Genomic DNA, 23,575 nt, shown 5'->3' with positions numbered 1-23,575 from the left:
CCATTATCCCCATTTTAGAGATGAGAGAGCTGAAGCTCAGAAATGTTAAGCAACTTGCCTCAGGTCACACAGCTAGGAAGTAGAAGAGCTTGGAGTCAAACCAAGGTCTGTCCAACTCCAACATTTGGGTGCTTAACCATGGATCCTCAGGAGCCTTGTCTGCCCAACCCAAAGGTGCAGAATCTAGCCTAGAGCCTGCATCAGGGGAAGCTTGGTCTTATTTGTCGAATGAGTGACAGCTTGTTCCTGCTGCCCTATGCTGCTCTCACAATGAGCCCTTTTGGTGTCAGACGGCTCCGTGGATGGACCAGAACGAGGGGCCTCCCCCAGGCTCTGGGACGTCAAGGTCCAGGTCCCTCCCATGTTTCAGGAAGACACCAGGAGGTTTCAAGTCCCTCACTCGTCTCTGGTCAAGGTAACGCGATCACTGGACGCGCGCCCATCTCTCTGGGGTGGTTTCCTAATGTTTCCTGTCCTTTTAAAAAGAGTGCCACGTCTGAACTGGGGTTCATTCCTTGGCTACAAATAAACTCACTCTAAGAAAACCTAGCGTGTGGCACGTAGGCTTGCAAAGCATGCAGATTAGGGAGTGAGCGTTCTGGTAGCCAAAGGATTATCCCATTTACTAGACTGTCACCAGCGTTGAAACAGCGAATGCTCACATTCCTGCACCATTTAAGTATCTTTTCCTTTTTTGGTTGCCTGCCAGGAAACAATTGAAGTGCCTAATGAAATGGGTATGAAATAAAGTTACAGCGCTGCTGAGATTTTTTTGTACAAGTCAGTAGGGGAGCAGCATGTGACTTACATCCTGTTTTACAGAAATATGATCACGCCATGAAGTGAGGGAGCCCACGACTATTACCAAAACACGACCGAGATCTTTTATATTACTTCCTCATCTAATTTCCTGCCTTGTTTTCACTTGAAAGCTTGATTCAAGAATGTAATTTTACTCTCTGAGTTTTCATAGACTTAGAAGATGAAAGGACATTGAGAGGTCAAGAAATTGTTCTGTTCCTTTCTCCAGGGTGGGAAAGCTGTCTGCTCAGTGATTAAATGCTAGCAGCTAGCTCCTCGCCTTTCACAAAAATGCTATTCGCTGTTTTACGGCTTCTCTTCTGAAAGACCACTTTAGCTGCCTAACGGGCGTATGCCGTTCGCCTTGGTGGTTTAGCCTGGTTGGAAACGGTGGGTCTGGACTTGGGATTCTCTCCAGGAGAGACTGGGCTCACTGGGTGTCATCTCACCCCCTTAGCTCGGCAGCCGAGGCCTTCTGGGATCCCAGCCCAGTGGGAATGTCCATTTCCTGCCCTGTGCCATCTTTTTACTCCACCGCCCTGAACTCCGGCACCTTTCTTTGGGATGGTGATGTGATGGGGGTGGGCTGGTGGCGAAGTCGGGAGTTGCTGAATTTTGGGAGTCTAGGTCAAGGAGGATATTTTTACTTTCAGGAATGCCACAAGTGCCACGGGCGTGGGCGACACAAGTGCAGGGGCTGCCACGGGGCGGGCATGGTGAGTCATGCGGGGGGCCTCTGGGGAGGCAGTGATGGTGTGGCAGGAGGGCGGCCCGGGAGGGCAGGGCTGGGCTGGGGCCTGGGGCTCCTGTCACAGCAGGGCGACCTCGGGCAACTCACCCTCCCGTTCCTGGCCTCCACTTTCCCGTCTGTAAAATGGGGGTTAGACTGCCTCCACGGGGGTCATGGATTCCCCTCATGACCCTTTCTCTTTGCCTGGTGATGCTCTTAAATTCTCACTCCTTTTCTCGCCCCTCTACAAGCATTCCCTGAGCACCCATTTGGTGCGAGACCCCATGAGTGGACGGGGGCCTGGGCTCTCCCCACCAGGAGCTCCCTGCGCCGGGGCAGGCGTGGTGAGCAGCCCGTGGACTGCGGGGCGATGGGTGCCGAGAGGCCAGGTCCAGAGGGTGTTGCCCTAACCAAATCCCACAAAGCGGGTGGCTCAAAGCAGTCCCGGCGGCTGGCCCTGCAGTCCCGGGGCTGGGCATTGAAACCTCGGCCTTGCCGCACCCTCTGACGGCTCTAGGAAACGCCTCTCTCCTGGCTCTGGTGGCCCCAGAAGGGTTCTGGCTTTAGCTGCGTCTGCCTCCCTCCGCTCAGGCCACCCTCTCCCCTTCTTTAAGGGGATTAAGGGCCCACGCTGCTCCAGCATGACCTCCTTTTACCTTGCCTAACTCCGCCTGTCACAACCCCAAGCCCTAGTCCTACCCCGAGGCACTGGGAATTGGGGCACCAATTTATCTTTTCGGGGGATGCCATTCCACCAGTAACAGAGGGCTTCAAGAGAAATAGCCAGCAGACTCCTGTGCCTGGGGGGCACCCCCTTCTTTCCAGGCCCTTTCAGGGCTGTAACTCACCCCAAGGAGTCAGACCACACTCCCCACTTGTTCTTGCCTTCCCCCTTAGAACCTAATTCTTTGGACACTAATGGCCCCTTGCGCCTTCCCCCATCCCCCTGCCTGCCGACCACGCTTCCGCCCTCCCGCCAGCGCCCCTCCTGCCTGCTACCCGTGCCCTCCCCACCCACCGTGCGGGGGCCCAGCGGCGGCCTTTGCCTGGCTTGTCTCTCTCCTCTGCGCCCTCACCCCCGCCACTGGCACCTGGTGACCCGTGCAGTCTTCGTTCCTTCCTCTATGCCCCATTCCTCTTCTTCCTCCGCAGCCTTTTCTGGAACATCTCCGGGGTCCACCTTGAGCCTGGAGCACTCCTGGGGGGCATTTCCGTGCTGCTCCCTGCCTCCCACGCCAGCTCCCTTGGCCGACCCGCCCCTCTCCCAGCTCCCTCTGGCCACGGCCGCTTGGTCACGGTGGACCCCAGAGGAGGCAGGAGAGGCCGATGTGTCATGTGTCGGGAGAATCAGGGGTCTTCGGGGTGGTCTTTGAAAGCCGCGAGGGGAGGCTGCCAAGACGCCCCGCCCGACCCTCCCGTCGATGGGCGAGGGGGAGGCCCGGGAGAGGGCCTTGCCAGGGCACCCACAGCGCCCGGGCTGAGCCGCGCCTCTTCGCAGGTGAGGTGCTCCTCGTGCAGCGGAGCCAAGCGCAAAGCCAAGCGGCCGCGCCGGTGCCAGGTGTGCGCGGGGTCGGGCCGCAGGAGGTAGGAGGGGCCCCGCAGCCCCTGCGCTTACCCCAGCGCTCGCGTTCTTCATTTTCATTTCTCTGCCCACGCGAAGGCCAGCAGGGCCTTGCCCGCCCTGGTCACTGCCGGGTCCCCATAGCACCCTGACAGTCGGTACCCGGGTGGGTGCTCAGGAGCTCCATTGTGGAGCGAATAGCGGGGCTCAGGTAAGGGAGATGGACCAGACTGGGACCATCGAATGTGAGGGTGGGGGTGAGGACGGGGAGGGGGCGGGGCAGGGAAGGCGCTGGGAGGCCCCTTTCAGCCAACGCGGTGGGGTGGGCGAGTGACCGCAAACCACCCCCAGCGGGGTTCTTACCTCTCGGACAAAGCCTTGCTTATAACTCAGCAGGGCCTGAAGGCGAGGAATGTTGGGTGACGGGCTGAGCAAAGTTCCAGCTCTGTTTCCAGGGATTTGCTAACAGTGGGGCGCTGGCATTTGGTATATCATGCCCTTTCATGGGTTCATAAATCTTTAAAGGGAAATAGGAAATCACAAGGAGTGAGAATTTTCAAAGCTATGCTAGTATATGATACTTTGGGCTCATTGGGTTCTGTGCCTCCCTATTTAAAACAAAATTTCCCCGTTTATTAGGGAAGTTTTGGGTTTACAGAACAACCGTGCATAAAATGCAGGATTCGCATATACTGCCTTATTGTTAATACCTTGAATTGCTGTGGATCATTTGCTACAATTGATGAAAGCACGCTTTTGTAATTGTACTATTATCTATAGCCTGTAGTTCACTGTGTAGTGCAGTTCCGTGGAGTTTTAAAGACTTTCTGTGTTGCTACCATATATACCACCTAACATATCCCCTTTTAAGCACATTCAGATATATATTTCAGGGCTGTTAATTATGTTCACATTTAACAAGCCAGATGGTAACACTTTCATTGTACCTTCCATCTCTTGTTGGGGAAAAGGATCTTGGGGTTTGGAAAGAAACTCAGGTTTTTTTTTTTCATTTGCAAATGAAAGAAGTCTAGTTAAAACTGACTTTCACACACGAAAGTAATCTTACAGGCTCATGGAACTGCAAAGTCCATGAGTATATTTCAGGGATGGCTTCAGGCCCAGATGGATCAAGGTGCTTAAACAGTGTCACTAGGAATCTGTCTCCAACCATTGCTCTGCTTTTTCTATGTGTTGGCTTCTTTCTCAGGCATGCTGACCCCTTGCTGGGGCAGAGTACTAGCTTTATGCTTGGTAACTCTGGTATAAAATGTCGCCCCTTTCCTGATAGTTGCTACAGAAATCTGGGGCTTGGTTTCATTGCCGTAGCTTGGGTCATGTGCCTGTCTCTGCATCAACCACTGTGACCAGGGAGATGGAATGAGCTAACTGGCCAGGCCAAGGTCATGAGCTCATCTGGAGAAGGGCTGGGGCAAGCCCATGGGGCATGAAGGCTGGGTAGGGTGAGGGTGGTTCCCAGAGGGAAATTGGTGGGCAGGTACCAGGAGGACCAGACGGTGGGCAGGTGCCAGCAGTGCGCACCCACCACGGTCCACCTCTGTGCCTGCACCCTGTGACTTGGTGCGGGTGGGCGTGACGTGGCCCTCTCAGGTGCAGCACGTGCTCGGGCAGGGGGAACAAGACCTGCACCACCTGCAAGGGGGAGAGGAAACTGCTGCACTTCATCCGGCTCGTCATCGCGTGGTACGTGGCAGCGTCTCAATGCCGTGGGCTGGGCTGGTTTCCGGAGAGAAGGCTCACACGGGCTGGGGCTTTCACAGTGTAGGTTCCTAAAGGAGAAAAAGGGTGAAACCCCAAAGGAAGAGGCATTCTGGGGTGGTGGGATGCAGAGGGACTGCTGAACCGACAGGCCTGAGTTCAGGTTCTGCCGCCACCACTTTCCAGTGTAGCGGACACTCAACAGCTGAGCGCTTCCATCTGGGAATGGAGTTGCCGCCTCCTCCTAAATTCCCGAGGGAGCATAAGGAGTCCCTCTATTAAGGGCTCCCCATGTGCCAGACCTGTGGAAGTGCTTCATGGGTGAGGGTGCAACGAGGTAATAGCCCTGAGTCCTTGCAGCCCAGGCTCAGAAAGGCTAAGGAACGTTCCCAGGGTCCCCCAGAAGTGAGGCGCGCCCTCGAGCCCAGGTGTGCCTGATTCCAAAGCCAAGTTCTTACCCTGCTGCTCCGCGTGCCCCTGTCCTGTCCTCTGTGCTTCCAGGAAGAACAACTCGTCTGAGTTCGTGTCTGAGCACCAGCTGAACTGCCCCCCGGAGCTCCTTGCTAAAGCCAAAGGAGAAAACCTCTTCAAGGATGAAAACCGCACGGTGAGGAGGGCTTTGAGGACAGGGACGAAGGAAGCCAGGGCCCTTCTTCCCTCCTGCGGGGCAGGGTCGTCTGGTTTTCTGTGGGGGCGGCTTACAGTGTGCACAGGACAGGCTGGGTGGGAGGAGGGCTCTTGCCCCTCTGCCCCTCCCCTTCCCCCTGCCCCTCCTCCTTCTCCCTCCCCCTCTGCCCCTCCTCTTCCCCCTGCCCTTCCTCTTCCCCCTCTCCCTCCCACCTCCCCCCTCTCCTTCCTCCCTTCCCCTCCTCCTCCCCTCCCTTTCCCCACCTCTCTCCCTTCTCCCCTCTCCTTACATCCCCTTTCTCCCAAGCCCCTCCCCTTTCTCTCTTCTCCCTCTCCAGCCCCTCTCCCTCCCCTCCCCTATCCCTTCCCCTTCTCCCCTCTCTCTACATCCCCTTCCTCCCAAGCTCCTCTCCCTTCTCCCTCTCCTCCTCCTCCCCCTCTTCCTCCCCCCACCTCTCCTCTCCCTCCCCCCACCCCCCACCGAGTCAGCCTCAGGGGCCCGGGGCTCCAGGCGCTGACCCTCTGGCTCCCCAGCAGCAGGTGCTTTGCCACAGGCCTTCCCTGGAGCTCCTCTCTCCCGCCCAGGTGTACCCCATCGTGGACTTCCCCCTGCAGGAGATCTCCCTGGCCTCCCAGCGGGCCATCGCCAGGCACAGCGCAGCCCTGGCCTCCGGCGCCCGAATCCTGCAGCAGGTGAGCTGGGGGTGGGGGTGCTTGGGAGCTGACCAGGAACCGATACTGCCCCTTGCAGCTTCTGGCCCTTCCGGGATTGGTCTTGGGACCACTGGGTGGGGGACCCTCCAGTGCCCTCGGGACGTTGTCCATCTGTCATACACAGGAGATGGGACCGTCCTCACATGGGGCTCCTGCCTGAAGTGCCGGGGCTGAAGCTTGGGCAGGAGAGGAAGGAGAGGCCGAGGCCCAGGTTGGGGGGCTGCGGGGAGCCTGGGGGCTGGCCTGAGGCCAATGAGGCCAGAGGGCAGGGCAGGGCTCTGGGCAGGAGGGACCATAGGTTTATCAAAGGGTTTCAAGTGTCGGTGTGGCACAGTGTGATTTTGATTGCAAATGCCTGGTATTTAGACAGATCCAGATCCCAGGTCCTAGACAGGGCTGGATCCTAGATGTCCTGCCCCTCAAGTCCAGGGCACCCCACAATTCACTTCCCACCCGGTCCCGGCAGGACCCAGCTTTGGCTGCTGTACTCAGAGACGGCCACTAGATGGTGCTGGTGTCCAGCCTCTTCCCCAGGAGCAGCTCTGCACTTCCCTCCTGCCTTGAGGGCTGCTGGCTGGTTTGGGGGCTCAGAATACGGGGCTTTGGTCACAGAGATCCCTTTGCTAGAGCTCTGGAAGGGCAGACACCTGCCAGCCAGGGCTCTGAGTCTTGCAGAGCGGGCTCACATCCTTGTGCCCCAACACGCTCTGCACCCAGTTATTTCCTTCTCCTTCATGTCCAGGTTTCTCATCTGTGAAAAGGAGATGAAAACAATGGACTCTGAGGGTTTTGCAAGGAGGAGATAATCTACAGTGCTTGCCCACCAGTGCTTAAAACATCCCTTTCTTTGGGCCCCCTGTGCAATGAGAATCCTTATCTGCCCTCTCCCCCCCATCTTCCCTATTTGCAGGAAAGAAGGGGATGCATTTAATTAAAAGTGAAAAAGGGTCAACTTGGAGCTTGTTTTAGAAATCAGATTTCAGGCACTGCACACTCAGATGCCTACCAAGGCCAAGTGGAAGCTTGTGGGGGAAAGCGCCCCCATCCAAAAGGCAGTCACCACTCAGCTTCATGTAGGACAAAAACCAGAGTTTCCAGACCTTCTGAAGTCCAGATTTTTATATGAAACCTTCCAAATTTTCAATATTGGCAACCAAATTAAAAAAAAAGTTGCTGAGAACTCTGTATGGGCTGACAGGATCGCTTTGACCCGTGGGCCACTGTCGGCTGCCTCTGATATAATCCAAATCCAATACTTTCTCAATAAATCCAAGGAGGCCCAAGAGTGGTAATAATTTGCCCAAGGTCACACAGCCTCTTAGTGGGAGAGCCCAAGATTAGAACTCAAGTTTCTTAGAGTCAAATGCTTTTCTCCACTGAAATCAAGAAGCACAAGTGACTCTTTGGAAACCAATGTTACAGGAACGTCAGCAGCAGGGAGCTGTTCTGTGGGACAGATATCTTGGGGACAATCTATTTAACGGTGGCTTCCCAGCTCTGGCTCTCACTCGTGGCCTTGAGCCCGTCTCCTCCCTTCCTGGGCCTCATTTTCCGCTTCTGTAAAACGAGGGAGGTTGACTGGGCCGTGTCTTCGGTTGGACTCTGCAGATGCGAACCCTGCGATTATATGTGCCATTTTATGAAGGAAGCACTCCCAGGAGAAATTGGTAAAGAGAATTCAAGCAGGATGGGGTAGAAGCCTGGCTGGGGTGTGAGTGCTGGGGGTGCCCCAGCCTCTGCCGGCTCCCACGGGCAGCCCTGGAGCACCAGTCATCCCTTAGCCATAGGCCACCGGAGGAAGGAGCTGGACCTTGTGCTTCAGCCCCTCTGCCCAGCAGATGCGATGTGCCGGCCCCTTTCTGCTCTCGGATGGGAAGTGGACTCTGTATCCCAAGGACAGTCCTCTGAAGGCAGTTGAGCTCTGAGCAGCAAAACCCAGAGAAGCTGGGGCTGGGCACGTCAAAGCAGGTCCGAGGGAATCTGGGGGGTGCGTGAACAGCATCCGCTTAGACCCCCGAATGATCTGTAAGGGAGCTAGCTCTTGCAGCACTGAAATTCTACGACTTGCTTGTACTCAAGTCCCCTGGATACTAATGTGTCTGCTCTGGGAATGGGAAAAACAAATTGTAGAGAAACACTGTTCACGGTGAGGAACCTGTTCTAGCAGGGCACAGACAGTTGGTTGCGCGGGGGCTCATTTGGAGAAGTGGAAGCTAGGCCCAGGCAGATGAAGGGAGCAGCCCAAGGTCCCACAGGAAGTTCATGGGAATTCCCAGCCCTGCCTTGGGCCCCCTCCTGCCCAGTAGCAGGAGACGTCAGGCTGGCTCTTCCCCTGCAGCGGAGCAGGGGTCTGCTTCTCATGCCCTCCCCGCCCCACTCTCCTCGGGGGGGGGGGTACCAGGGCTAGGAGAGCTGAGGCCGCCTGATGCCTTTGACTCTGACTGGCTCTCCTTCCTGCTTTCCCCTTTCCCCTGGGCTGGTGCCCTCTGCCCTCTGAACCTTAACCCTAGTCTTCTTTGTAAGGAGGAGGAAATTTCCTGCAAGTAGAGATGGCCTGACCCTGAGCCGATCACACCAGCTCTCTGTGTTTGGGGTCCCCAAATCTGCATCCAGGAGCGGGTAGCAGTGTGTGGGGGACGTAGGCATTTTGACACAGAGCTTGACCCTCGGCGGGTCCCCAGGGGGGCCTAGCAGAAATGGCTGGGAATGCTGTTCTCAGGTCAGCTGCGTGGTGTGCCGCCAACAGCCTAACAACCCAAACTCAACGGAGATGCTTCGTGTCAGTGTAGCCGGTGATCGCTCCCAAAGCTGGGGGCTGCTGTATTCTGTTTAGGGTCCCAGAGTTTAGGGCAGCTGTGGAGTAACTGCCCAGAGAAGGGGCCAGGGAAACGAGGGGCTGTAGAGCCACACTGCGAGGGAGGGGGTCCCGGGTCTTGTTACTCAGGCATTTAGGAAGAGGCAGGTGCTGAGGCGGGGGTTCGAGCATCACGTGGACGGCCCTTGAACTAGATGGTCTCCCAAACCTGAAATTTCTTGAGCCCATGGACCTCAGTTTCCCCCTTTGTAAAAGGAAGGGAACATTAGAGAAAGAGTCTTCTCAAAGGAGGGTTTATACAAAACAGTGGGTGGGCGGGAAGGAGAGAGGAGTCTGGGAAAACAGCCCGAACCAACCCACCAAAAATTGAAGTTTCTTTGCTGTCAATGTTTAATTTTAAATTTAATTAAAATTTTGTAATTTAATCCCTAAGATTTCCGTAGTTGTTTTCATATAGATGATTTTATTGTCCATCCTTCCCCCCGATCCAAATATCAATGCTCCTGGAAGACGTCAGGCTCTGCTGGTGGTTTTATATTGTCATGGCCCTCCCCTATAGATTCCCTTGCCCTACTTGGCAAAAACTAGAATCAGATGGTAGCTAAAGATGAGGAGTCATTTTGGCCAGAATGTAGGGCCTGGGAAGGGGCAGAATAGGAGATACATCTAGAAAGGCAGATTGGAGTCAAATTGTACAGGGCCCTGAAGGCAATTCCAGAACATGGACTTCATCCCATGGGCAGCAGGGAGCTACTGAAGGTTCTTGAGCAGAAGTGTGCCTTGAACAGATCACTCAAGGTTTTCTTGGCCATTTGTTTTCTCAGCGCCAGACCATCGAGCTGATCCCCCTCACGGAAGTTCATTACTGGTACCATGGACAGACTTCTGTCTACTACATCTATGGCACTGACCACAAGGTGTACGTGGTGGACTACCCTGAGCGGTTCTGCTGTGGCTGCACCATCATATGACCATGGTCACAGCTCTCCTCCGAGCCCGCCACTCATCTCATCCACGGAGGGACGATTGAGGTCTTTGAGTTGACTCATCTTTAGCTCCATTAGACAATCTTTTACAAACCTCCTGAAGTGTGTCCTTCTAGAGAAATCAGCTTATCATCAGCCATGCCACAACTCCTTACTGAGTCCTTTGACGGAATCCATCTTATATTTAACGCACATGAGTTCAATATACACATTCCTTTTAGACAGATGAGAGAAGCATTTAAGTAGCAGGGGCTTTGCTTCCGGTCTCCAAGCTTGTGCCTCGACTAAGGACATGGACTGAATTTGCCTTTTCCTTGGTTAGTCTCGTTTCTGGCGCACCTCTTCTCGAGTGAGCCTCTCACTGAGGAGCGTGTTAGAAAAATCCTTAGAGAGCTGGGAATTGCTTGCCTCATAATGCATACCCATTTTGCATGTAGCCTTAAAGCAACTGTTCATTTGCTCCCATTCTGTGGGCAGGGCGCAGTGAGGTGGTTTGTCTGCTCCATGACAGCGGCCTCATCTGGAAGACTCGAAGGCTGGGGTGACACGTGGCAGGGGACTGAGATCACCTGAAGCCTGGTCCTTTTGCTCTTTTGGTGGTTGACAGCAGCCGAACTAGCAGCAGGACTCACCCCAAAAGAAGAAGCGGGGAGAGACCCAGCCAGGACGTCTCCATCTGCCCTACAACGAGACCTATTGAGATTCCGAAAAAAGGAACTAAACATCAGGGTGATCAGTCCAAAAGCATTTATTAGGGGAGAACTTATGTACAGAGAGCTGCAGCTGCCTTGCAGTGGACAGCGAGACAACAAAGTCTACTTGAGTCTGTCCATGCCTACGGTGACTGCTCTTTAGGTTACATAGGACTGGGGTCAAGGGTGGCTCAATGCCAGAGGCTTGTGTGCAAGTTTTGGGAAGACATATGGGTGTGTGCTCTTTTCTCAAAACAAGACACGTTCGGGGCAGGCAGCGTTCAAGATTATAGCAGCCAAATCTCCTGTGCTTCCAGGGAGATATGGGGAGGGTTGCCTGAGGCGGGGCGAGGCAAGGCCAGTCCTTGACCTGGTGGGAGAGGCTGTGTGGCTCGATCATTAGTTTTTAGGGGTTCTATGACAAATACCACACAATGGGTTGGGTTAAGAACAGGGATTTATTTTCCCACGGTTTTGAAGGCTGCAAGTCCAACACTAAGATGTTGGCAAGGCCATGCTTCCCCTGCCGGTTGGTAGCGCCCTGGTGCTGGCCACCTCCCATTGCATGATGCTCTCTCCTCTCTGGCTTCTTTCTGGCCTCTGTCTTCTACTGACAGACTGTGTCCAAATTTCCTCTCTCGATAAGGCCTCCTGTGCTTTGGGTTAAGACTGACCCTGATTCAGTCCAGAATCACCTTAACTACTAAGAACATCTTCCAAAGGTCCTACGTACAAATGGGTCTCTGCCCACAGGAACACAGTCTAAGATTTGAACATGCCTTTTGTGGGGGACACGGTTCAATCCCCACCACAGGCTGTCGGCTGGGACCTCAGCCAGAACACTTACACGTGGCTCCCCAAGTAGCCTGGGCTTCCTTACAAAATGGCAGCTCCCAGCCTGGAGACTAGGCCAGCTGTGCTGGGTGGACTGAGAATCTCCAACGTGGCCCCTATGGAAGGGATTTTAGAGACTGGTTTTGAATGTATGCTGTTTTGGGTTTTTTTTTGATATCACATGCTGACCTTAGAACCTGCCCACTAAGATGTGAACCTGATGCCCTGATGGACCTGCAGGACCTCCCCATCTGGTGTGGTGAGGTGGGGTGGATGGAAGGGACACCCTGGAGTTTGGTGTGAGCCCCAGAGGCCTTACAGACTGAAGGCTGGTCAGCCTTCGGAGAGGTGGAGCTAGGGTGGGTCTTTGCATGTGGGTGGCTAGAAGGTCTTGTCGTCTTACAAAACCTGCCCCACACCTGGAAGGGGATTGCTGCAGCAGGGGTGACTTCAGGAAGGGGTGCCTTCTCTTGATGCCCAAGGTCCAGCCAGCACTACAGGAGGATGAGAAGTCACAGGCCTAGGTGGAGAGGTACCGGGAGGCCAGGCTGCCACTGATAAATCTTTGTTTTTTAGCATTTATTTTTTCAATTGTATTTTTTTAAAGATACTTAGGTAAAAAGAAAATGTTACATTAAAATATACAAGAGGTTCCCACATACCCCACACCCCACTCCCCCCACTTCTCCCACGTCATCAACCTCTTTCATCATCGTGGCACATCCATTGCATTTGGTGAATACATTTTGGAGCACTGCTGCACCGCATGGATTATAGTTTATATTGTGGTTTACACTCTCCCCCAGTTCATCCAGTGGGTTATGGCAGGACATATAATGACTTGTAATCGAACAACTTGTGTCCTCACCTGCCACCACCCACCCGTACCCCCCAGATTTACCTTGTCTCCTGCTCAAAAGTTGCTCTTTCCCCGGCGTTTGGCTGACCGTGTGCTGACTAGACTTTGCTCACAGGAGCGGCAGGGTTTGGGGTGGCATCGGCTTCCCTGGGCTGCCCAGAAGCCCAGAGGGACTTGACCGAGGAGCAAAGGGAAATGAACCTCAGCTCTGGGAGCCCAGCAACCTCCAGGCTCAGAATTTGGTTCCTGCCCTGACTGACTTACTGCCAGCCCCCTCCCAGCCACTGTCCACTTGTGGGGGAGGCCAAGGGCATGATGAGGCCCCCTTTAGGATGGGGTGCCCTAGGGGTGTGGGAGGCAGCTGGGCCCTCAGGGCAGAGCCTGGGGGAGGCAGGGGAAACATAGTGTTTCCCAAGGAAGCCCATTCCCTCCCCTTCCTCCTGAAGTTCTGTGCTCAGGTCTGGAGGCCCCTGCCCTGGGTTAGCTAGGGAGGCCAGCTCCTCCCACCCCCAAGGCCCGCTCCTGTGGTATTCAGAGTGGGGCGCTCCTGCCGCCAGCGGTGCTGTGTAAATGGGAGGGGATGCTCTTGGTTGTCGCAGTGATTGGCATTTGGTGGATGGAGTCCAGGAAAGCCAGATCCCAGCCACGCTGAGTACATTGCCACACAGCAGAGCACTATTCCACGTCTTACACGACTTGCAAACACTCCTACTGATGCTCAGGTAGGGTACTGCTAGTGATACACAAAAGATTCATCAGTTACTACTGAACATCCTACTAACTGTTACTTAGTGCTCACTTCTGTTCTCCTGATTTCCTTCTGACCATCTCACGTCACGGAAGCCCACACGTGGGCTGTGAGTGCGCAGGAACCTCGGACGACTTCACTGAGGTCCTCCACGTACTTGGACCCGAGCATTTACAAATTGAAATACAATGATTTTAAAAACGACTTTCTTTTGATTTCTCCTTTATATTTCAGCTTGGGCATTTCACGCTTTTTAAACAAAAATTGCAAGTGGACTCTAGATGACTTTAATTTTAGGAGAGAAAGAGAGCATTGGGCGTGTTGGGGCTGTTCCCCGCAGCCAGGCTGTGACGCAGGGTGCCATTCCTGTGAGCTCCTGTGCCCACTCGAAGTCGCTGGCAGGCAGAGAGAGCCCAAGGACAGCCTGGCCCCAACACGGTGGCCACAGGCTATGGTTCTGGACTCAGTTCAGCTGTGTCGTTAAAGAACTCCAGACTCAAGTGGCTTGTGTTTTCTTTAGTGCCCACCAAGGGAGGACAGCACCCCACCTCTGCACCAGTTAGGGGCAGTTGCTGGGTCTCTGCAGGTGGCCAGGGCTGGGCTCAGGGCGGCTTCGCAGAGGCCTGATGTCTCTGCCCTAAGTTTACAGGATAGTAGGAGAGAATATATGTGAGCGGAGGAAAAATGAATCCATGGGAGAGTTGGATAGCTTTATAAGAGGAGGGAAGACCCCTACAACCCTCTGGATGGTGGGGGTTATGAGTGACAGAAATGCAACTTAAGGTGACTGAAGCAAAAAAGGGAATTTATTAACTCATACTTGAAGAAAGTTAAGAAAAAAAAGATTTTTTAAAGCTTCATTTGTAGCTGGATCCAGGGGTTTGAAGATTTCGTTCCAATGATCTCCCCTGCTTTCCTTCGACTTGCTTTTCATGTCTGCTTTCTTTGTTTTTTTTTCCTCAGGCAGGCCTTCCCTACCTTTATAGATGAGAATTAATAGTAGATCTAGAATGTTGTAGAACTAGAATACTAGTTCAGCAACTCCAACAGTGAAGAGGGTGCTACAAGCTAATTTGCCAATTAGCTCCCACCAAAGTCCCAGGGAAGGCTCTCAGTGGCTGGACCTGGGTCACATGCTCATTCTCAAGCCAATCACTGACCAGGAAATGCAGTGACTGAATTGGTCAGCCTAGCTCACATGACCCTCCTCCCCACCAGCTGGGGTCAGAGAAGGGAATGGAAACTGGGCGGGCAGAATCATTTGTCCACTGGAGGAGCAGACTTGGTTTATCCAGGATGGCATTCTGGAGTTTTCCAAGTGCTTTGTCCTAAATGGGTCTTTTCCCTGCCTGAACCCTGCATTCCCCTGCCCTGTATTTGCTGGGGCTGCAGGGCTGCTATGCTTCCCCACTTTGCCTATTAAAAATAAGAATTTGGACAGTTCCTGGGGTTTCTTCTCCAGGCCTCTGGGGAGGTTTGTGATTCTGGAATGTGTGTGTATGTGTGTGTGTTTTCCTAATAGGCAAAAAGGCACCTCTTTCCTCCACCAAGTTTTCCACTCCTTGTGTTCAGAGTTCCTGTCATTCCCTGAATTTCCCAAGACCCCAGCCTTCAACATGTGGTCAGCTTGTTGTAAGATGGCAGGCTTCAATTTCCTGTTGATGTGCAGGCCTTTACGTGGAGACTGATAAAAGAACTGTGTTTTCCCCCACAATCAGGACAAATGACCAATGGAGTTACGTTTCTCAGCAGGAAAGAGCCTTGTAGAGATAGCTTAGATCCTTCAGGCTTACAGATTTCCACCTCTCTCCTTTGTGCTTTCGTTTAATGGTCTGGGATTGTGAACAGACCATGGGTTTGGGAATCGGACACTGCCCATTATTAGCTGTGTGCCATTGGGTGCTTTAACTAACCTTGCTCAGCCTTGTCTATGAGAAGGGGATGGCGCCATTTCCTTTGCAGGTGAGACTGCAGAGCTCAGCATCGATAGCTGCTCGGTGCCTGGGAAGGTCTGACTCCCCAAATGAAACTCCCTTGGTGGGTCAGGGCCTGGGTACTTGTCATCACCTCTCAGGTGGCTGGTGAGGTGCACTTCGAGACCTTCCCTTCCCTTCCTGCTCTCCTCTATCCTCCTCAGTCCCTCTTCAGGAAAGCCTCCCCTCACCCCTGGTGCAGGTCCGCTCCTCCCGTCGTCTGCCTCGAAGGCCCCGTTTCAGAGCTCATACCTCAGTGGCAAGTGCATGTGTGTTGATTGGATGAGTCGACCTTGAGTCGGCCTCTCCCACTGACTGGGGCCTCCTGGGATGGAATGCTGCGCTCCCCACTGGGTCCCCAGCACGTGGCATGTGCCTGCACAGGAAGCACTACTGAGTGTGCCTGAAAGACTGAATGGAGGTGTAGGAGGTTGATTTATCCAAAAGGCATCAATTTATAATTCTGGTCTGGCCTCCACTGGCTGGGTGACCCTGAATAAGTCCTTTCACCTGTTGAGCCTCAGTATTTTTTGTACTGTGGAGATTTGGTTGGATGGGTGTCTCATTTTCCCTTTTCTTTTTTAGGGCACTCTTTATTTCTCCCTCAGATAAAATCTTATAGGAGAGCCAGATACATAAAATGGATCAAGTGGAGCTGCTGTGGTTGGGGTCCCTGAACCCACCCCTTCAATACCACCCCCTTCTCACCTGTAAACTTGGGGCTCTAGGAATCCAGTTGAACTTGGCCAGAGTCTCTCCGAGGCTAACGCTCTGTGAATCTGGGCTGGGCTTCAATTCTAACAGAAATGGGAGCTTTTCTCTTCCACTTTTCCACTCCTAGAAGGTTTTTTTTTTTTGGTGTATTCAGTCCTTGATGGGAGCTTATTTTATGATAGGGTATTTCTCAAACTGAAAAATGTATAGAGAAAAAAGTATTCTAGAAAGTTCTGTTTCAGGGGACTCCGGGCAGTTGATCATTTCCCCCCCTTTTATCTGGAGCACAAGGTCCTGGAACATCCACATATGGGGGTTGCCCTCTTCTACCTTTGTCCCCAAGCTGGGGGAGGGTGTGGCCACTTGTCTCTGTGACTCCAAGCGTGGGGCATTTCTTTGCTTTTCTCCCTTATTTTCCCAGCTGAGGGCATTGAAATTTCCAGCTACAAGAAAGATGTGACCGGGGCATGGGGAGCTAATTTTTGGGGCTGAAATGAGTCACTGCCATCTTAGTGATCGGAAGGGGGCTGGTACTCAGGACGCGGGCATTTCGTTGGAGACAGTCCTGGGTGGGACAAAGCAATGCTGTGTGTGTTGCCCTCCAGGGTCACGGCTGGGATTCAAATCCTGGCTCTCCTGGGTCCCACCTGCGTGGACTCTGCTTGTGCCTAGAGCTCCCCTCTGGAAAATGGGAGCAGGGGCTCTGAGAAGTGTTGTGAGGAATGAATGAAGGGTGTATGTAATGTGCACGGTGCATGAGTTCTTAAGAGATATTAGCTATTACTGTTTCAGGAAACACAAGGAGAGGCAAAGTCTGGAGGGAGAACTCAGACCCCTGGTCTTTGGGAGGTGGAAGGGGTGTCCAGGGGCAGGTGATATAAAGCAGTGCTTTCCAACAGCTGTGCAAGTCCTGGGATCCAGCTGGTTGACCAACCTGAGCTGGAAAGCTTGCTAAAAAGTTAGATTCTTTGTCTTAGCCCCAGATATGAGGGTGATGATGGCTAGAGTCTGCTGTTTTAACCAATTCATCCAGGAGATTCTCATGCACAGTCAGATCAGGAAATTGGCCTATGAAGTTAAAATAATTAGGATGTGGAATCAGAATTCAGCCTTAAATTTCAGTTCTTAGCTCCCCACAGACTGTCTCTGAGTCTCAGTCTCTTCATCTGTGAAATGGGAATAATCTCTGCTCTACCTTCCTTGCAGGATTGTTTGAGGGTTCATGTAAAACATTGACTGTGAAAATGTCTTGCAAACTGTAAAGTACCACACAGTTTTCTTATCAGGTGTGGGAAAGACCAGCACAGAAGGAGCCTTGTTGGTTTTGATTCTGTCCACGAGGGGGCAGCAGACACACACACTTGAAACCTGGAAGCAGTTTCTCGCACACCTAGGTCAGAGTCTGGGGAAATCAGCCCTGGCAGGGTCTCTTGTTCTCAGCAATGCCTGGGCCACGAAGCCCCTGCAGGGCCCAGAGCCTCAGGGAAGTGGGGGTGGCTCCAGAAGGTCTCTTCAGAAATGTGTTTGGCATACTTTCTATTGTTTGTAGACTCCAGTTAAAACGGTTTCATCCTTCCAAAGGGAAGGATGAGAAATGATACTGACATTTAAGAAGCCGGGCTCCAGATGCCAAACTGGAAGGTAACAGTCTTTCTTTCTTTCTTTCTTTCTTTCTTTCTTTCTTTCTTTCTTTCTTTCTTTCTTTCCTTCCTTCCTTCCTTCCTTCCTTCCTTCCTTCCTTCCTTCCTTCCTTCCTTCCTTCCTTCCTTCCTTCCTTCCTTCCTTCCTTCCTTCCTTCCTTCCTTCCTTCCTTCCTTCCTTCCTTCCTTCCTTCCTTCCTTCCTTCCTTCCTTCCTTCCTTCCTTCCTTCCTTCCTTCCTTCCTTCCTTCCTTCCTTCTTTCCTTCTTTCTTTCTTTCTTTCTTCATTTCTTTTTTAAAAATTTTTAAGAAAAATCATGCAGAAAACACAGCAACACTTCAGCTCCCGAGTCCAAGTCATTCATTCATTCATTCAACAGATGTAAACTGCGTACCTTCTCTGGGCCATGCCCTTGGGAAAACAGATAAAAGGGGAGTCAGGTGCTGACCTTGCCTCGAGGGCTCCTGGTCTTCAGAAAAACCAGGCATTTCTTGAGTATGAGCCACGCGCCAGGTGCTGTCCTTGGCTCTTTGATAACTGATGTGAGTTCTGAGAGGTAGGTGTTCTGATGATCTCCGCTTTACAGAGGGGGGACCAAAGCCCAGAAAAGTTAAAAAACGTTTCCAAGGTCACACATTTAGGGGAGAAGCAGGGATTTGAACCGGTGGCTCCAGAGCCCACGCTCTCTCTGACTTAGGGGGGAGGCAGGGTAAGAGGCAATAAAGGTGATAAGAGTTTGTGCCTCCTGGAGCAGACACTGGGGATGCCCTGCCCCTACACCCTGTCAAGTCCTTCCTGGTGCGCTGACATGCCTTACCGTGAGCCCCGGGGCTGTCCACCTGAGCGCTGCTGCCTGCAAGCCAGCCGGCAGTCGGGAAGTTCTGGGGAGATGATGCCCTGGGAAAAATCTTTAGCCAATAACGGTGAGAGTCGAGGACAAATAGCCCAGCTCCCTGGGGCGACGCAGCGCAGGTGCGTGTTCTATACTGCCTCCTGGTGTTCCCCAGTGGGATTGCGCCCCGGTTGCTCCCAGCTGCACCTGCCTCAGGGAGGCACCTGTACCGGCTTCCTTCCCCGCTTGCCTCATTTCCCCATTCCTCCACTAGCGCTTCCAGGGATCACCTCCCAAATAAACTGTTCCCACCGAGCTCCTTGGCTCAGGATCTGCTTCTGGAGGAGCCCTGCCTAGGACACCGCATCGCCCTGAACTTTGTATCCTTGAAAGCATAAAGCGCGGAGGTGGATTCATATCTGCAGCCCCAGCCCAGACCCTGGACGGCGCGGAGTTGAGTTAGCGGCTGGAAAGCCTGGGCCTGCGGGCTAGCAAAGGCCTCTCGCAAGAGACGGCATCTGAGCTGCTGACGTAGGCACCCCTAGTCTACTTGGACATGGGACTCTCCCTCACGATTTTCTCCTTGGCTTTGGGACCCCCGTGCCTCTCTGCGGTCTTGGAAAGCCGTGAGCAGCGCAGCAGGATTCCAGCGCCTTGTGAGTCCCACACGTTCACCCTCAGGGCGCTTTCTTCCTATGTCTTTACCAGACATCCTGAACGACTGGTAGCTTTTCATCTCATGTGCATCTGAGGCGACGCACGCCTGCTCCACCAGCTTTCTGGTGGATTTACTCTTCAGCCCCGAAGGGCTCCTTTTTCCTTGCCGACTTATGGCTCACATTCGGATTTCCTTCTGCGCCTTCTGCGCGCCACGTCCCGGGTTCGGCTCACGATGAGGATTCTGGGGCAGGGCTCCAGCTCTCTGCTCATCAGCGTCACCTCCGAGGGCATCTGTTTCCACATCTGTAAAACGAGCACGGTGATGCTTCCCTCCCCTGGTGCCAGGGAGTCTCTACTGTGGTGAAGGGTGAGAACCAGCTTCAGCACCCAAGGGCGTGGCTGGGAATCCCCCAGGGGTCTTCACCCGGGGGCTGTGCTGGCACCGGGAGCGAAGGTGGCTGGTTACCACTGCTGTTGGCCCTCTTCCTGTGCTCTCAGGGGGAGAGGCAGGCACAGAAACCAGTCTTACAGCTCAGCAAGGTGGACGATCTCTACATCCAACTCTTGGCCTCCCTGGCAGTGTCTTGGATGCCTGGAAGAGAACAAAGGGGGAGATGCTCTCCTTCTTTCTCTATTTTTTTCTGGATGCCCCCACATACCTCAAATAAATTCAAGCATCTCGTTTTAAGGGTTCATGCCCAAACTGTCTCCCACCTCCACCCCCCGAGTGCATCCAGGAGACCCCAGCATAGCATGTGGACTTGGTTATGCCATCAGAACCTTTGCCTCTTCCCCTACCTCAAGTCATACTACAAAGTTCCATGCCATTTGTCTAACCAAACTTGGGAGACACTGTGACCCTTCTCAGTTCCTATTTTCCTTTTGAACTGATTGCAAAAGATAATCATAATGGCAAATATTTATTAAGCCTTTACTAAGCACTGTTCTAACCATCTTACAAATGTTAAGCCCCATTTTACAGATGAGGAAATTGAGGCCCAGAGAGTTTAAACCACTTGCCCGCAGTCACAGAGTTGGGAAGTGCAGAGCCAGGCATTCTGGCTTTCTGTCCTATGGATGAATGTACAGAATGTACAGGTGAATGGTCACAGCTCCCCTCCAGGACCTGCTTGAGTCTGGGGTCAGTAGAGCATTGTGCCCAACTGTGGGCAGCTGGGAAACAGCGATGGCTCTTGGGAGGTTCCAGCCCTGGCTGCTATGGGGCGGAAGTGAGTTATTCTTCTTGAGCCAACATTTTGTGCACAACTGTCTCTGTCACCACGTGTTCTTAGCCTCTTCTCAAGGTGGGTTACCTCTTTAGCCACAGAGGGCCGATGGTTGTTTTAGTTTGCTAAAAGCTGCTGGGAGCAATATACCAGAAATGGGCTGGCTTTTACAATGGGAATTTATTATGTTAAAAGCTTGTAGTTTCGAGGCTGTGAGAATGTCCAAATCAAGGCATCGCCAGAGATGCTGTCTCACTCAAAGTTTGGCTGCTGGCAATCCTGGACTCTTTCTATGTGGCAAGGCAAAATGGCGGCTCTGCTGGTCTCTGCCATCTCCTGCAGGCTCACTTTTCCCCCAAGCTCAGCTGTGGGCAAACAGGCACATGTCAGGGTCTCTCCCTCTCCTCCGGGCCTTTTTGGTTTCGCTTCTTGCTCTGTGTGGGTTTCTCTCTCAGCCTCTTGGGAGCCTCTTTCTGTGACTCTGTGCTTCACCGATTCCAACCTCAGCCTTTGGCCTCTGGGACCTCTCTGTCCCTGGAGGTTTTTTCCCCCTGTGTCTTTTTATCCTTCCATTTATAAAGGACTCAGTAAGAGGATTAAGATCCACCCTGGGTTATGCCCTCCTGAAGTGATCTAATCAAAAGGAAGGTCTCTTAACTGAATCTAATCAAAAGTTCTCATCTATAATAAGTTTACATGCACAGGAATGGATTAGCTCTAAGGACATGATTTTCTGGGGTCTACCCAGCTTCAAGCTGCCACAATGGTTAAGGAAGGAAAAGCACAGATTGTTCCTAAGGGACGTCATCTCCTCAAATGGGGCAAGATGCAGATTCTTTAAGTAAAATGGGAGAGTGAATGAGGACTATCTGGGCTGCAGGGGTCAGTGTGGTCTGACCCTGGGTAGACATGGCTTTGACTCTATAATTTTTGGTGGGCATGAGGGCCCAGCCAAACTGTGGGGACAGATCAGATCTGATTACACAAACATGAAAATCCTCTCTTTCCAGCATCTGCTTATTTTTCTCATTTTTCCAGCTTGTTTCAGAGTTTTTCAAAAAAGAGATTCACTCCGTGGCTACCTCTTACAGCTGCAGAAAGGCCTCTTTAGTTTTGCCCTGGAGCATATAGCTGTAGACACAGCAAATGATCCGTGAAGGGATGGGATTTGTATTGACAGACATGTGTTTATCCAGATCACTTAGGGGAAAATTATATTTTGCAACATTCCCTGAACAAGGTTTTACAGCTAATAATGGGTTTGAGCTGTGCAACCTGAATGACAAAATGTGGAAGGAGATGAGAAAATTTTTTTCCAGATTGCCTCTTGGGGAGAGCATGGTATGGCAGGAAGAAATGCTGCAATGGCCCTCTTGGAACAAGGGCATGATGCACTCTGAATTGCTCTGCCTCTGCCTAATTGTGGAGGGATTGACACTGGGGAGGGAGAGAAAGGATTCAGCAAAGCTGACCACTCTGTGGAGGAAGGGCATGAGGGAGGGAAAATAATAGCACTGCTGAGAAGGGCATAAGGAATGCTGACACATCAGAGAGGGACATTCATGGTGCTGGGTGATATGGGCCACTCCAGTGAACTTATACATGGTCAGTGGAGACTGTTAAGAAATCCAAAAATGCTTGGTGGGATGAATCCCATCCACTTACGCCTCCAGATTCACACATCACCCTTCTCTGCTCTGGCCTGGGCCATGGGAGGTTGTCCTGTAGTGACTCCCTTGCCACCTGGCTTCCTTTGGCTTTGGTCAGTAGGAGTTTCATTTGGGTTTGGACAATGGGGAACTTCCCTTTGGGTCTGGCCAACAGGGAACTTTGGATTTGGTCAATGGGCAACTTCCCTTTGGGTTTGGCCAATGGGGCACTTCCTTATGGGTTTGACCGTTGGGAGCCCTGGCAGGGCATCAGAGGGAGGGAGAAGAGTGGTGCTGGGAGGTGTTTGTTCCCCCACCCCTACTGCAGCATTGCCTTAGGCTGACTGTTCTTTCCACAACAGGTCAGCTATGGTATGTGGCCCTCTCTCTGAGGGCCTCTTGATCTCCTGGTTTCGGTAGCTGCTCCCTTCTTGACCTCTGCTGTTGCAAGCACTAGGGAACTGCATGATCTTTGGGTTTCTTTACAGCCTGCCCACATCTGTGTAATTTTTCCTTTATTAAATACTCCTCAGATGATGCTAACTTGAGTGTGCTGGCTGTTTTCTGGCAGGACCCTGACTAGTACACTTGGTGTGAATGTATTTCTCACAGAAGCCCATCTACGGGACGAGCTCTGTGTCCTGGGTGACTAAAGCAGTCAGTGTACATAGACAAGGGGGGAGCTGACTTTTAAGTTACAATAAAGGCTTTTGGGAACTCTCCAGGTATCTTCTGGCAGCCTGGTAGCTCCTTGCAGCCATGGCCACTTGAAAGTAAAAATTTTGATTCTTAGTATATCAGAGTGGCCCTAGGATCTCACCCAGTGGGGTTCCTGGGGCTATCGTGGAGTTCTCTTCTCCCTGAGTATGGGTAACCTAGAGTTGCTGGATGTGACCATCTAACTGATATGGAAACTGAGGCTGAGAGAGGTGACACATCTAGTCTGAGATCATCCAGCTGGTGAGTGGTGGGGCCAGGAGTAGAATGCATATCTCCAGATTCCAGTCTGGTGCTTCACTTATTTTTCCTGTGGTTTGAAAGAGGTAGAGCCCCTTAAACAATGAGTATTACTGGAATCCTCTCAACTCATAAAACAGATGAAAGTAGTAGGGGAGTGGGTTATATGTGGCACGGAGCCCTGTCCACTAGTAGCTTCTGAAGCAATTAAATGAAACCACAATTCTGCTTAGAAGCCACTGGTATTCACCAAGCATTCTGCTCCATTCATTTATTTATTCTGTCATTCATTTATTCATTCATCAAACTCATGATGAGTATTTATTACATCTTAGGCTCCATGCTCAGCTAAGTGAACTACCTGGTGTCCTTCTAATATATTCCCTACTCTTGCTTTTTGTTCCTATCTTAAATTACTCACAGTCATTTTCTTTGCTTTCCATGAAGGAACCCTAAGTCATACAAGGAGTTTATATTATGTACATGGTAGAACTTCTTTGCAAGATTTTAGGAGGGAAGTGTCAGAGACACACTGAGTGTTACATAGATCATACTGAACAAGGGATGGTTTGGTTCTCCTGGGGGAAGGAGGGAGACAGAAGGTGAGAAGTTTGGTTAGGTAGTATTGATGTCCAGGAAAGAAATACAAAAGGCCTAAGCTAGGCCAGTGATTGTACCAAAGGCAGAAAGGTATAGTGAGTAAGATCTTGGGCTCTGATGCTAGACTTGTGTTCAAATCTTGACACTGCTGCTTAGTTGGTGTGCAATGTGGACACGTCAATTAACCTCTCCAAGTCTGTTTCATCATTCATAAAATAGACTGGACAATAGTGTCTCT

General features: G+C 52.2%; 1 protein-coding gene across 5 annotated transcripts in view; it reads left to right on the top strand.

The window, feature by feature from the left end:
* SSUH2 (ssu-2 homolog) overlaps positions 1–13,290 on the top strand; it is a 121,470-nt gene extending 108,180 nt beyond the window's left edge. For 2 of the 5 annotated variants that reach the window (XM_058288544.1, XM_058288545.2), the window contains 7 exons: positions 291–415; positions 1,455–1,517; positions 3,030–3,115; positions 4,704–4,796; positions 5,313–5,418; positions 5,976–6,131; positions 9,792–13,290. In XM_058288544.1, the coding sequence (XP_058144527.1) occupies positions 291–415; positions 1,455–1,517; positions 3,030–3,115; positions 4,704–4,796; positions 5,313–5,418; positions 5,976–6,131; positions 9,792–9,938 (776 nt within the window). In that variant the 3' untranslated portion in view covers positions 9,939–13,290. Of the gene's footprint in view, positions 1–290; positions 416–1,454; positions 1,518–3,029; positions 3,116–4,703; positions 4,797–5,312; positions 5,419–5,975; positions 6,132–7,062; positions 7,161–9,791 lie in introns of those variants that run through there. The other 3 variants (XM_058288547.2, XM_058288546.2, XM_058288548.2) reach the window with 2 other exon arrangements.
* Positions 13,291–23,575: the final 10,285 nt, after the last annotated feature.

The sequence above is a fragment of the Dasypus novemcinctus genome, chromosome 26 (genome assembly GCF_030445035.2).
Source record: "Dasypus novemcinctus isolate mDasNov1 chromosome 26, mDasNov1.1.hap2, whole genome shotgun sequence".
Taxonomy (NCBI): Eukaryota; Metazoa; Chordata; class Mammalia; order Cingulata; family Dasypodidae; genus Dasypus; species Dasypus novemcinctus.
The sequence above is the reverse complement of the archived record's forward strand: the minus strand, read 5'-3'. Positions and strand labels throughout refer to the sequence as shown.